Source organism: Oncorhynchus mykiss, chromosome 5 (assembly GCF_057628025.1).
Source record: "Oncorhynchus mykiss isolate SJ-2025 chromosome 5, ASM5762802v1, whole genome shotgun sequence".
In the NCBI taxonomy this organism is placed as follows: domain Eukaryota; kingdom Metazoa; phylum Chordata; class Actinopteri; order Salmoniformes; family Salmonidae; genus Oncorhynchus; species Oncorhynchus mykiss.
Window position 1 is genome coordinate 68,704,194 of NC_143026.1, and position 13,730 is coordinate 68,717,923.

Below are 13,730 nucleotides of genomic sequence, written 5' to 3' on the forward strand. Positions count from 1 at the left end.
TCCATAGGACAACAATCAGTCGTATATTTAAAAATATATATTTATATATAAACGTCCTCACTGTCAACTGCGTTTATTTTCAGCAAACTCAACTTCGCTAGCCATGGCAGAACACTGACATCCCTGTCTTGCAGGAAATCACACACAGAACGAGCAGTATGGCTGGTGGCATTGTCATGCTGGATGAGCCTGCAGGAAGGGTACCATATGAGGGAGGAGGATGTCTTCCCTGTAATGCACAGCGTTGAGATTGCCTGCAATGACAACAAGCTCAGTCCGATGATGCTGTGACACACCGCCCCAGACCATGACGGACCCTCCACCTCCAAATTGTTCCCGCTTCAGAGTACAGGCCTCGGTGCAACACTCATTCCTTCGACGGTAATCGCGAATCCGACCATTACCCCTGGTGAGACAAAACCCTGACTCGTCTGTCAGGAGCACTTTTTGCCAGTCTTGTCTTGTCCAGCGACGGTGGGTTTGTGGCGACGTTGTTGCTGGTGATGTCTGGTGAGGACCTGCCTTACAACAGGCCTACAAGCCCTCAGTCCAGCCTCTCTCAGACTTTTGCAGACAGTCTGATCCCTGATGGAGGGATTGTGCATTCCTGGTGTAACTCGGGCAGTTGTTGTTGCCATCCTGTACCTGTCCCGCAGGTGTGATGTTCGGATGTACCGATCCTGTGCAGGTTGTTACATGTGGTCTGTCACTGCAAGGACGATCAGCTCTCCGTCCTGTCTCCCTGTAGCGTTGTCTTAGGCATCTCACAGTACGGACATTGCAATTTATTGCCATGGCCACATCTGTATTAATCATGCCTCCTTGCAGCATGCCTAAGCTGGGACCCTGGGCATGAGCAGGGACCGTGGGCATCTTTCTTTTGATGTTTTTCAGAGTCAGTAGAAAGACCTCTTTAGTGTCCTAAGTTTTCATAACTGTGACCTTAAAGACCTACCGTCTGTTAAGCTGTTAGTGTCTTAACGACCGTTCCACAGGTGAATGTTCATTAATTGTTTAATGTTCATTGAACAAGCATGGGAAACAGTTCAAACCCTTTACAATGAAGATCTGTGAAGTTATTTACAGTGCCTTGCGAAAGTATTCGGCCCCCTTGAACTTTGCGACTTTTTGCCACATTTCAGGCTTCAAACATGAAGATATAAAACTGTATTTTTTTGTGAAGAATCAACAACAAGTGGGACACAATCATGAAGTGGAATGACATTTATTGGATATTTCAAACCTTTTTAACAAATCAAAAACAGAAAAATTGGGCGTGCAAAATTATTCAGCCCCCTTACGTTAATACTTTGTATTATACCTTTTACCTTTTGCTACAATTACAGCTGTAAGTCGCTTGGGGTATGTCTCTATCAGTTTTGCACATCGAGAGACTGAAATTTTTTCCCATTCCTCCTTGCAAAACAGCTCGAGCTCAGTGAGGTTGGATGGAGAGCATTTGTGAACAGCAGTTTTCAGTTCTTTCCACAGATTCTCGATTAGATTCAGGTCTGGACTTTGACTTGGCCATTCTAACACCTGGATATGTTTATTTTTGAACCATTCCATGTAGATTTTGCTTTATGTTTTGGATCATTGTCTTGTTGGAAGACCGTCCCAGTCTCAGGTCTTTTGCAGACTCCATCAGGTTTTCTTCCAGAATGGTCCTGTATTTGGCTCCATCCATCTTCCCATCAATTTTAACCATCTTCCCTGTCCCTGCTGAAGAAAAGCAGGCCCAAACCATGATGCTGCCACCACAATGTTTGACAGTGGGGATGGTGTGTTCAGGGTGGGGAGCTGTGTTGCTTTTACGCCAAACATAACGTTTTGCATTGTTGCCAAAAAGTTCAATTTTGGTTTCATCTGACCAGAGCACCTTCTTCCACATGTTTGGTGTGTCTCCCAGGTGGCTTGTGGCAAACTTTAAACGACACTTTTTATGGATATCTTTAAGAAATGGCTTTCTTCTTGCCACTCTTCCATAACGGCCAGATTTGTGCAATATACGACTGATTGTTGTCCTATGGACAGAGTCTCCCACCTCAGCTGTAGATCTCTGCAGTTCATCCAGAGTGATCATGGGCCTCTTGGCTGCATCTCTGATCAGTCTTCTCCTTGTATGAGCTGAAAGTTTAGAGGGACGGCCAGGTCTTGGTAGATTTGCAGTGGTCTGATACTCCTTCCATTTCAATATTATCGCTTGCACAGTGCTCCTTGGGATGTTTAAAGCTTGGGAAATCTTTTTGTATCCAAATCCTGCTTTAAACTTCTTGACAACAGTATCTCGGACCTGCCTGGTGTGTTCCTTGTTCTTCATGATGCTCTCTGCGCTTTTAACGGACCTCTGAGACTATCACAGTGCAGGTGCATTTATACGGAGACTTGATTACACACAGGTGGATTGTATTTATCATCATTAGTCATTTAGGTCAACATTGGATCATTCAGAGATCCTCACTGAACTTCTGGAGAGAGTTTGCTGCACTGAAAGTAAAGGGGCTGAATAATTTTGCACGCCCAATTTTTCAGTTTTTGATTTGTTAAAAAAGTTTGAAATATCCAATAAATGTCGTTCCACTTCATGATTGTGTCCCACTTGTTGTTGATTCTTCACAAAAAAATACAGTTTTATATCTTTATGTTTGAAGCCTGAAATGTGGCAAAAGGTCGCAAAGTTCAAGGGGGCCGAATACCTTCGCAAGGCACTGTAGATTTTTAAAAGTCTTTGAAAGACAGGGTCCTGAAAAAGGTTTTTCTTTTCTTCTGTGTTTGTGTTTGTGTGTGTGTGTGTGTGTGTCTTGAGAGAAAGAAAGAGATTTCCTATTTTCACAAGATTGAAGGCCAGATCCAATGTTTTACATAAAAACCTTTCCCCCCCACTCCCACTTACAGTCCCTCTCACGCACCACAGCATCCCTCATCTCTGTTTGCATCTCTCTCTTTCTCCTCATCCCTCCATCAGCACTTCCTTTATTTCTAATCCCTAGCTAACAGATACCAGAACAAAGAGTGACCCTGAGCTTCTGTTGAGTTCTGCCTTTGCCTGAGGAGAACAAAGAGACGAGGGCCTGTTCTCTCTTCAACAGACAGCAGAGTGAAAACACTATGACTGTATACCCTTCCCTTCCTTACTCTATTTAGAACATTTTGGTGTAATGGATGATATTTAATTCAGTATCTTTTCAAGAGAAGATGGTGAATATAGCCGTCAGGCTGGCCCCCATGCCATGGCCCATGTATAGGCTAGACACTGTATCACTGTCCGTGTCCCACGGTGGCAGGGCCAGCTGATATACTCTCATTGTTGCTCCTCACCGTCCCACTGGTCCTATCTCTATTCTCTCTCTTCAGCGCTCCACAGCTGTTGTTCTGTATGGAGGTCTTTGATCTTTGTGTCCGTCAGCACTGTGTCCATATCCTGACCCCTCTACCCAGAGTCTTCTGGGCCCTCTCATCAGCCCGCCACTCTGCAAATGGGCTGGTCAACCACTAAATACCAACGTATAGACAAGTGCTATGTTTGCTTGACCATTCCCCAAAACATGTATAATTATTGGACTATAAATTGTGCCTTGCTGTATTATACTTATGCTAAAATGTTTTATATTCGGGCCACCCGGGTGGCGCAGTGGTCTAAGGCCACTGCACTGAACTCAATTTAACCTTGCGCAATACCCGAGATGCAGTCGCACCCCTAAAAAAAAAAACATTTGTCATAAGAAACTAGCTCCCTGGTATACAGAAAATACCCAAGCTCTGAAGCAAGCTTCCAGAAAATTGCAACGGTAATGGCGCCACACCAAACTGGAAGTCTTCTGACTAGCTTGGAAAGACAGTACCGTGCAGTATCGAAGAGCCCCCACTGCTGCTCAATCATCCTATTTTTCCAACTTAATTGAGGAAAATAAGAACAATCCAAAATGTATTTTTGATACCGTCGCAAAGCTAACTAAAAAGCAGCATTCCCCAAGAGAGGATGGCTTTCACTTCAGCAGTGATAAATTCATGAACTTCTCTGAGGAAAAGATCATGATCATTAGAAAGCAAATTACGGACTCCTTTTAAATCTGCGTATCCCTCCAAAGCTCAGTTGTCCTGAGTCTGCACAACTCTGCCAGGACCTAGGATCGAGGGAGACACTCAAGTTTTTTAGTACTATGTCTCTTGACACATGGATGAAAATATTCATGGCCTCTAAACCTTCAAGCTGCATACTGGACCCTATTCCAACTAAACTACTGAAAGAGCTGCTTCCTGTGCCTGGAGCTGCTTCCTGTGCCTGGCCCTTCTATGTTGAACATAATAAACGTCTCTCTATCCACCGGATGTGTACCAGACTCACTAAAAATGGCAGTAATAAGGCCTCTCTTGAAAAAGCCAAACATTGACCCAAAAAATATGAAAAACTATCGGCCTATATTGAATCTCCCATTCCTCTCAAAATGTTTATAAAAAGCTCTTGCGCAATAACTCACTGCCTTCCTGAAGACAAACAATGTATACAAAACTCTTCAGTCTGGTTTTAGATCCTATCATAGCACTTGTGAAGGTGGCAAATGACCTTTTAATGGCGTCAGACCGAGGTACTGCATCTGTCCTCGTGCTCCTAGACCTTAGTGCTGCTTTTGATACCATCGATCACCACATTCTTTTGGAGAGATTGGAAACCCAAATTGGTCTACACAGACAAGTTCTGACCTGGTTTAGATCTTATCTGTCGGAAAGATATCAGTTTGTCTCTGTGGATGGTTTGTCCTCTGACCAATCAACTGTACATTCTGGTGTTCCTGAAGGTTCCGTTAGAGGACCACTATTGTTTTCACTATATATTTTACCTCTTGGTGATGTCATTCGGAAACATACTGTTAACTTTCACTGCTATGCGGACGACACACCTGTACACGACACACCTGTTCCTGTACATTTCAATGAAACATGGTGAAGCCCCAAAATTGCCCTACCTGGAAGCCTGTGTTTCAGACATAAGGAAGTGGATGGCTGCAAATGTTCTACTTTTAAACTCGAGACAAAACAGAGATGCTTGTTCTAGGTCCCAAGAAACAAAGAGATCTTCTGTTGAGTCTGACAATTAATCTTGATGGTTTTACAGTCGTCTCAAATAAAACTGTGAAGGACCTTGGCGTCACTCTGGACCCTGATCTCTCTTTTGACTAACATATCAAGACTATTTCAAGGACCGCTTTTTTCCATCTACGTACCATTGCACAAATCTGAAACTTTCTGTCCAAAAATGAGGCAGAAAAATTAATCCATGCTTTTGTCACTTCTAGGTTAGACTACTGCAATGCTATACTTTCCAGCTACCCGGATAAAGCACTAAATAAACTTCAGTTAGTGCTAAACACGGCTGCTAGAATTTTGACGAGAACCAAAAAATGTGATCATATTACTCCAGTGCTAGCCTCTCTACACTGGCTTCCTGTTAAGGCAATGGCTGATTTTAAGGTTTTACTGCTAACCTACAAAGCATTACATGGGCTTGCTCCTACCTATCTTTCCAATTTTGTCCTGCCGTACATACCTACACGTACGCTACGGTCACAAGACGCAGGCATCCTTACTGTCCCTATAATTTCTAAGCAAACAGCTGGAGGCAGGGCTTTCTCATATAGAGCTCAATTTTTATGGAATGGTCTGCCTACCCATGTGAGAGACGCAGACTCGGTCTCAACCGTTAAGTCTTTATTGAAGACTCATCTCTTCAGTAGGTCCTATGATTGAGTGTAGTCTGGCCCAGGAGTGTGAAGGTGAACGGAAAGGCCCTGGAACATCGAACCAACCTTGCTGTCTCTGCCTGGCCGGTTCCCCTCTCTCCACTGGCATTCTCTGTCTAACCCTATTACAGGGGCTGAGTCACTGGCTTACGTGTGCTCTTCCATGCTGTCCCTAGGAGGGGTGCGTCACTTGAGTGGGTTGAGTCACTGACGTGATCTTCCTGTTCGGATTGGCGCCCCCCCCCCCCCTTGGGTTGTGCCGTGGCGGCAATCTTTGTGGGCTATACTCTGCCTTGTCTCAGGATGGTAAGTTGGTGGTTGAAGATATCCCTCTAGTAGTGTGGGGGCTGTGCTTTGGAAAAGTGGGTGGGGTTACATCGTTGGATGGGGCAACAGCATCTCCTGACCCCTCCTGTCTCAGCCTCCAGTATATATGCTGCAGTAGTTTGTGTCGGGGGGCTAGGGTCAGTCTGTTATATCTGAAGTATTTCTCCTGTCTTATCCGCTGTCCTGTGTGAATTTAAGTATGCTCTCTCTAATTCTCTCTCTCTCTCTCTTTTTCTCTTTCTTTCTCTTTTTCTCTCCTTTTATCTTTCTTCCTAGGTTCTGGCCTTTCTAGGGAGTTTTTCCTAGCCACTGTGCTTGCTTGCTGTTTGGGGTTTTAGGCTGGCACTTTGTGACATGCTGATGTAAGAAGGGCTTTATAAATAAATTTGATTTGATAATGACACTCACTTGGACTCCATCACCTCCTTGATTACCTGCCCTATATATGACACTCCACTTGGTTTCTTTCCCATGCGTAATTTTTTCTGTTGCTTGTCTGCATTGTTTGTGTTTTGTATTATGTTTGTATTATGTTGTTGTTGTTGTTATTATGTTACATTTATTTATTAGAACACACCCCCTGAACTTGCTTCCTGACTCTCAGCCCACTCGTTACAGAATGACGCCTCACCAATGGGAAGCATCAGGGTGTTTATTTATTTATTTTATTATTATTTTTTGCTGGTGAAACGTTTTAATAAAACAACAAAACCAAGAACACAACACTAACATAAGGCAGTAAGTACCCCAATACACAAGAACAATACCAACTGTTGAGTGACATATAAAGGGGATGAAATTATGAAGGTAATGGAGTCCAGGTGTGAATCATGATGATTCACAGGTGCACGTAATGATGAGCGCCAGGTGTAATAATAATGATGAATCCCAGGACCGGTGGTTAGTATTCTGGCGACGTCGACGCCGGAGGGGAGGAGCTGAAGCAGACGTGACAGTACCACCCCCCCACCCCCCCCCCTCTGACGTGCGGTTCCATGGATGATGTTGGAGTCCAGAATGTCCTCCGCCGGAACCCAACACGCTACTCTGGGCCATAAACCCTCCCAGTCCACCAGATACTGGAACCGGCCCCCACGACGCCTGTAGTCCAGTAGGGATCTGACAGAGTACACCGGGTTCCCCTCAATGTCCGGGGGGATGGAGGTGTGTCGTGGGGGACAGCATCAGCTAGGGGACCAGGAACCACCGGCCTGGGAAGGGAGACATGAAAAGAGGGTGACATACGGTAGTGACTGGGTAATTGTAACCTGTATGTCATCTCATTGACCCTCCGGAGAACCTTGAACGGCCCCACAAACCGGGAGCCCAGTTTCTGGCCGGACAGGCGGAGTGGCAGGTTCCTGGTAGAGAGCCAGATGCGATCCCCAGGATGGAATACAGGGGTCTCACTGCAATGATGGTCTGCCTGCTCCTTCTACACGATGGATGGCGCGCTGAAGTCTCACGTGCGCATTGTTCCACACCTCCTCCACGCGCCGGAACAACTCATCTACCACAGGAGCCGCGGTCTGGCCCGGGGTCCACGGAGCCAGGGCTGGCTGGAAACCCAACACACACTGGAAGGGTGTCAACCCAGTGGAGGAGTGACGTAGAGAGTTCTGGGCATACTCTGCCCAAGGAAGGAAACGTGCCCACTCACCCTGCCGGTCCTGACAGTGACTCCTCAGGAACCTTCCCAGCTCCTGATTCATCCTCTTCACCTGCACCTGCTTCCGACTCACCGCCCCATCATTACAGGTGCACCAATGGCGCTATTGGACAAGTGCAGAACCAAGTGTTGTCTTCCAGGCCCTGCACATGTCATTGCAATAGTGGTGATATCATAACTTTAGCGGCAACTACAGAGCATATGGACTCTGGGTTGTATCTGTTTTAAGTGACTGCCCTGGCCAGATGGGTTTAAAAACATAATATCAGTGAGTGGCCTGAATCCACTGCTGCAAGACAGTTCGGTGTGTCTGTGGGTCCAAAGCTTTATTTCCAACCTTTATTCTTTCAATGACAGCCTGCCTTTTTCATCATAATACTTTAAGATTAGAAATAAATGCCGTTTATGACAGCTTAGCTATCTGTATATGCTTGTCATACAGTCTATGCTTAAAGAAATGTATAGGTTCCCAGGGATGGATTAACCATTGCAAAATAAGACTCAAAGAGAAGAAAGGAAAATAAAATAGTGTCTTGTCATTATGTTGTTTTAGAAGTGTGCTGCTTATTCCTTCTTTCTGGCCCCACTCTGCTCTGCGGGTGGGCATTAGGCTGGACGTTAGCACTTGTTTGTGTGGGTAATGTGGAAGCCTTGTGTGCCCGCTACTTAGCGCTATTTACCATGCCCCCCGCTGTCATAGGCCTGCAGGCTCTGTGTGAGTGGCAGGGCGGGGCAGGACTCAGCAGGGCTCCGACAAACAGTTCTAGAGAGAGAGAGAAAAGAGCAGCGGCTGAGCACAGGCAACAGTATCAGAGGTGTATACAATAGGTGTGCTCAAAACAGTGCAGCAGGATCGGGTACTTATCTGAGAGAGAAAAAAAGTGGCATTTAATTTAGTGCTGTTCTCAGTTCCATAGTCAGGGTTTTAATTTGGAGGTTGAAATGACATGAGACGATAGATGGTAGGAGCTGCACAGTGAACAAGGGCTATCACACAGATCTGAGGGTACCTGCTTCCTGCCTGGGATAATAATTTCCAAGAACTGGATAGGCCATCTGATCTGGCTTCCCAAACTTCTTAATAAGTAAATCAATACCATATCTTCATATTGTTTGTAGCGATGCACTCGCTTCCAATCGTTTAATTACATTATCCCACTTCTGTGATCGCTGGGAAGGTCGTTTGAAAGCCTGTGCTGAGGTAATGGCTTGTACAGAAAATGATCCTTAAAACATTTGGCTTAGTAAGAGAGCTGGTGTTCTGTGTTTTAATTGCTGTAGCAGTACATAAGATATGCTTAGGTAAGTTTGATAGTTTCCCCTTGGGATCTACTTTTCCTCATATTGAATCTGGTCCTTATTTCTGTCATACAACATGTCACAATTCCTGTTTTTGGAACAACCCACATTTTCTGGAGTAAATAAAAGATTGAAGAATGTATTAAAGTTCCATGTGTCCCCCATTCCCCAAGGATTCTCTCACTTTTTGCACCTTAGCAAAAAAACGTCTTTACTCTTATCTGCTGAGAGTGAGAGAGGCGGATAGTGGAGGATAGACTGTTGAGTCATGGTGCAATGCTACTGAAGAGGGATTATGGAAATGTGAATGTTGTTCAGGCAACTGATTTCAGAGTGACAGCTCCACACTGGGACCATTCCTAAGTCATGAGATAAGAAGATCACTTTACACACAGCTGAATACTTAAACAAGTGATGATTTAATGCCACCATTATGCACCACTTCATATAACTGTAAACCAGGGGGTATTACTATATCTGTGTAACAACTGTAGTTTGGAATCCCTTTCTTCTGCCTTGGATTCATCTTTGAACAAATCCAGCTGTAGCCGTGCTTCTCGGTCGGCTTGTGCAATCCGTTTAAATGTTGGCTGGAGGGTTCCCAGAATCAGATCAGGAATATGAAGAAAATCCGTTCCATTTGAGCCCCCGAGCAGACTTGTATCGAGTCAAGGTCGCCTGGATGAGAGAAAATAGAAATTCACTCATTTAGCCGCCACATTCACATGCCAATTCACACTCGGAGCGGCAGATGAGCAGTTAGCATTCTCTGTAATGGCTGTTTATGTTATCCTGGATCAGTGTGATTATGCAATCTAGCCTCCATAGCGGTGATTCTTCAGACAGATTATTGTGAACAAACACATTATTTTCTTACTGTAATTAAGGGACCAATTACACGCCATTGTTATTGCTGTGTACTCAGACTGAAATGAAGCGAGGCATCTATTAACTTATCAGATCTGTTGTTCTTTTTGGAGTTATGTTTTATGACAGTAGAATATGTACTGTAGGTCCACTAAGGCATAGAGAGCCATAGTTAAAGTTGTTGAAGGGTGAGTCAACGCTTACTGATGGTTATAGTGAAGCAACTTATATTCTTTTAGTCAACCTTTGGGTAACCTCATCTCCAGGCTATTGCGCAGGAGGAAATGTCTTGTGTGTGAGACTGACTTTTGGGTGGAGTAATGGTAGCCTACATGTTGGGCCCTGCATACAGTACACTGTGGATGTTGATGAAGAGTCTAAATGCAATTTTCTCTGTTTTTTCTTTTTGTCTTCCCTGCAGCGTGTCCTCAGGGGACTTTCAAGTCCAACCAGGGGCCAGGGCTGTGTCTGCAGTGCCCCCCCAACAGCCGCTCCACTGTGGAGGCTGCCACCATCTGCGGCTGCCGTAACGGATACTACAGAGGAGACATGGACCTGCCCGAGGCCTCCTGCACCAGTAAGTCTTACATTCCTACTACTCATCAATGGGAAAATTAATGTTAATTTGGAAAGGGTGTGTTCAATATCAACTGTTTTAGCTACTGAGTACGTTTTTTAACCTTTGTAGATACTATATATTTCAAGGTTGGCTATCATCCCTTGCTCTACCTGTGCTGCTGAGTGCATTCTACTCAATGCATTGTCAATGAGCGCTGTATTGCACTTCTCAGCAAAAGTGCAATACAGTGGGCTTGGAAATAAAATGACATTACAAAAGAGTCAGATAATTATTAGGAAAACCTTTCGTCATCATTTTGATGTCACCAGATTGACTTTAGATGCAGTATACTGTTAGCTAGCTATCCAAGATTGAGGGGAGGCAACCAGATTTTAGCTACCTAATGTTAGCATTCCTAGCTATTTTTGCCAAACTTTTGCTAGCTAATGACAACATTGACATCTGCCTAAAGTAAATTTGACGACATGATAATGCTGGAAAATTTGTTTCCTACTAAGTATATGACTACTTTAGCAATGTCATCGTATTTCCAGACTCTACAGTGTAATTTAGACTCAACAGTAGTTAGCCTCCGGGCGGCTTGAGAAAGTTCATAATAATGGCATGACTCAACTGAGTGACGGAGATGCAACCTATTAATAGGACATGAGGAACCTGAGGGATGTGTGGTGGGCCACCCCCTCTACCAGTTGAGTTTTAATTTCTCACACTGTAACGCACTCCAGTCAATGAAGTGTGAGATAGAGAAAGTACTCTCGTATAAAGAACTGCAGGACAAGAAGACTTTATGATCCCATCGATGGATGACTCATCCAATGCATGCAACATTTATTAAGCAGCTGAGTGAAAATTATGATTAATTTGGGTCATACCTATGAATTTCTCTTATATCGTTGGGTTTGACTGGCCATATTCACCATGGACATGACAGTAGCTGCTAAAGAGACCTATATGACAAGCTTATAAAACTAGGTGTCTGTCTTACTTTTTCATCACCTTACTGACACACTACCAATAGTCTCCTGTTGTCTTTTCTCCAAATGAGAGACTGGGACAGGGATGTGTACGTATGTAGTGTAGCAGCTGTTCTATGTCTCTGTCTGTCTACTCCATTGCCCCAGATCATATCAATGTAGGTCGATACATGAATAAGATTTAACTAATGTCCCTGAAGTTGAGCCAGCCACTCCAACCATTGCCCTAAAACTCCCTGATTCATTTCCCCTCAAACCTACAGGGACAGAGAAAGTGGGACACTGCACTATGTAGGTGACCTGGATAGACAAGTACTAGGGGAAAATAAGATATGGTCACCCCATTCATAAATAGTTTAATATAAAACTATTTTGTGAATGAAATGTTTTTGAGTCAGAAAGTCACTGCCTTTTAAACCATTATTATTCTATATAGAACCCTTAGACCAACATATTGTAGATTCAGTCACGGGCCAATTTTTTCTTGAACGGCTGGTCGGGGGGCCAGAACATAATTAAAAATAATTTGTAGGCTGAAATTGACAGCAAGAAGCCCAAATACAGTGCCTTGCGAAAGTATTCGGCCCCCTTGAACTTTGCGACCTTTTGCCACATTTCAGGCTTCAAACATAAAGATATAAAACTTTTTTTGTGAAGAATCAACAACAAGTGGGACACAATCATGAAGTGGAACGACATTTATTGGATATTTCTAACTTTTTTAACAAATCAAAAACTGAAAAATTGGGCGTGCAAAATTATTCAGCCCCCTTAAGTTAATACTTTGTAGCGCCACCTTTTGCTGCGATTACAGCTGTAAGTCGCTCGTGGTATGTCTCTATCAGTTTTGCACATCGAGAGACTGACATTTTTCCCATTCCTCCTTGCAAAACAGCTCGAGCTCAGTGAGGTTGGATGGAGAGCATTTGTGAACAGCAGTTTTCAGTTCTTTCCACAGATTCTCGATTGGATTCAGGTCTGGACTTTGACTTGGCCATTCTAACACCTGGATATGTTTATTTTTGAACCATTCCATTGTAGATTTTGCTTTATGTTTTGGATCATTGTCTTGTTGGAAGACAAATCTCCGTCCCAGTCTCAGGTCTTTTGCAGACTCCATCAGGTTTTCTTCCAGAATGGTCCTGTATGTGGCTCCATCCATCTTCCCATCAATTTTAACCATCTTCCCTGTCCCTGCTGAAGAAAAGCAGGCCCAAACCATGATGCTGCCACCACCATGTTTGACAGTGAGGATGGTGTGTTCAGCTGTGTTGCTTTTACGCCAAACATAACGTTTTGCATTGTTGCCAAAAAGTTCAATTTTGGTTTCATCTGACCAGAGCACCTTCTTCCACATGTTTGGTGTGTCTCCCAGGTGGCTTGTGGCAAACTTTAAACGACACTTTTTATGGATATCTTTATCTCTTTTCTTCTTGCCACTCTTCCATGAAGGCCAGATTTGTGCAGTATACGACTGATTGTTGTCCTATGGACAGAGTCTCCCACCTCAGCTGTAGATCTCTGCAGTTCATCCAGAGTGATCATGGGCCTCTTGGCTGCATCTCTGATCAGTCTTCTCCTTGTATGAGCTGAAAGTTTAGAGGGACGGCCAGGTCTTGGTAGATTTGCAGTGGTCTGATACTCCTTCCATTTCAATATTATCGCTTGCACACTGCTCCTTGGGATGTTTAAAGCTTGGGAAATCTTTTTGTATCCAAATCCGGCTTTAAACTTCTTCACAACAGTATCTCGGACCTGCCTGGTGTGTTCCTTGTTCTTCATGATGCTCTCTGCGCTTTTAACGGACCTCTGAGACTATCACAGTGCAGGTGCATTTAGACGGAGACTTGATTAGACACAGGTGGATTGTATTTATCATCATTAGTCATTTAGGTCAACATTGGATCATTCAGAGATCCTCACTGAACTTCTGGAGAGAGTTTGCTGCACTGAAAGTAAAGGGGCTGAATAATTTTGCACGCCCAATTTTTCAGTTTTTGATTTGTTAAAAAAGTTTGAAATATCCAATAAATGTCGTTCCACTTCATGATTGTGTCCCACTTGTTGTTGATTCTTCACAAAAAAAAAACAGTTTTATATCTTTATGTTTGAAGCCTGAAATGTGGCAAAAGGTCGCAAAGTTCAAGGGGGCCGAATACTTTCGCAAGGCACTGTAGATATAAGATTTGACTTAAACATAATAATTTCAAACTTTGCTTACATTTGTATGATCACTTGTCTCTATAATGTGGAGAATACTTGGGAACAGATTTCCA

At 43.8% G+C, this 13,730-nt stretch overlaps 1 protein-coding gene across 1 annotated transcript in view; it reads left to right on the plus strand.

Moving 5' to 3' along the window:
- The window catches only part of LOC110524404 (ephrin type-B receptor 1), a 208,988-nt gene that overhangs the window by 101,877 nt on the left and 93,381 nt on the right, over positions 1 to 13,730 (plus strand). Inside the window, exon 4 of the mRNA XM_021604004.3 lies at positions 10,322 to 10,477. Within this exon, the coding sequence (XP_021459679.2) occupies positions 10,322 to 10,477 (156 nt within the window). The remainder of the gene's footprint in view (positions 1 to 10,321; positions 10,478 to 13,730) is intronic.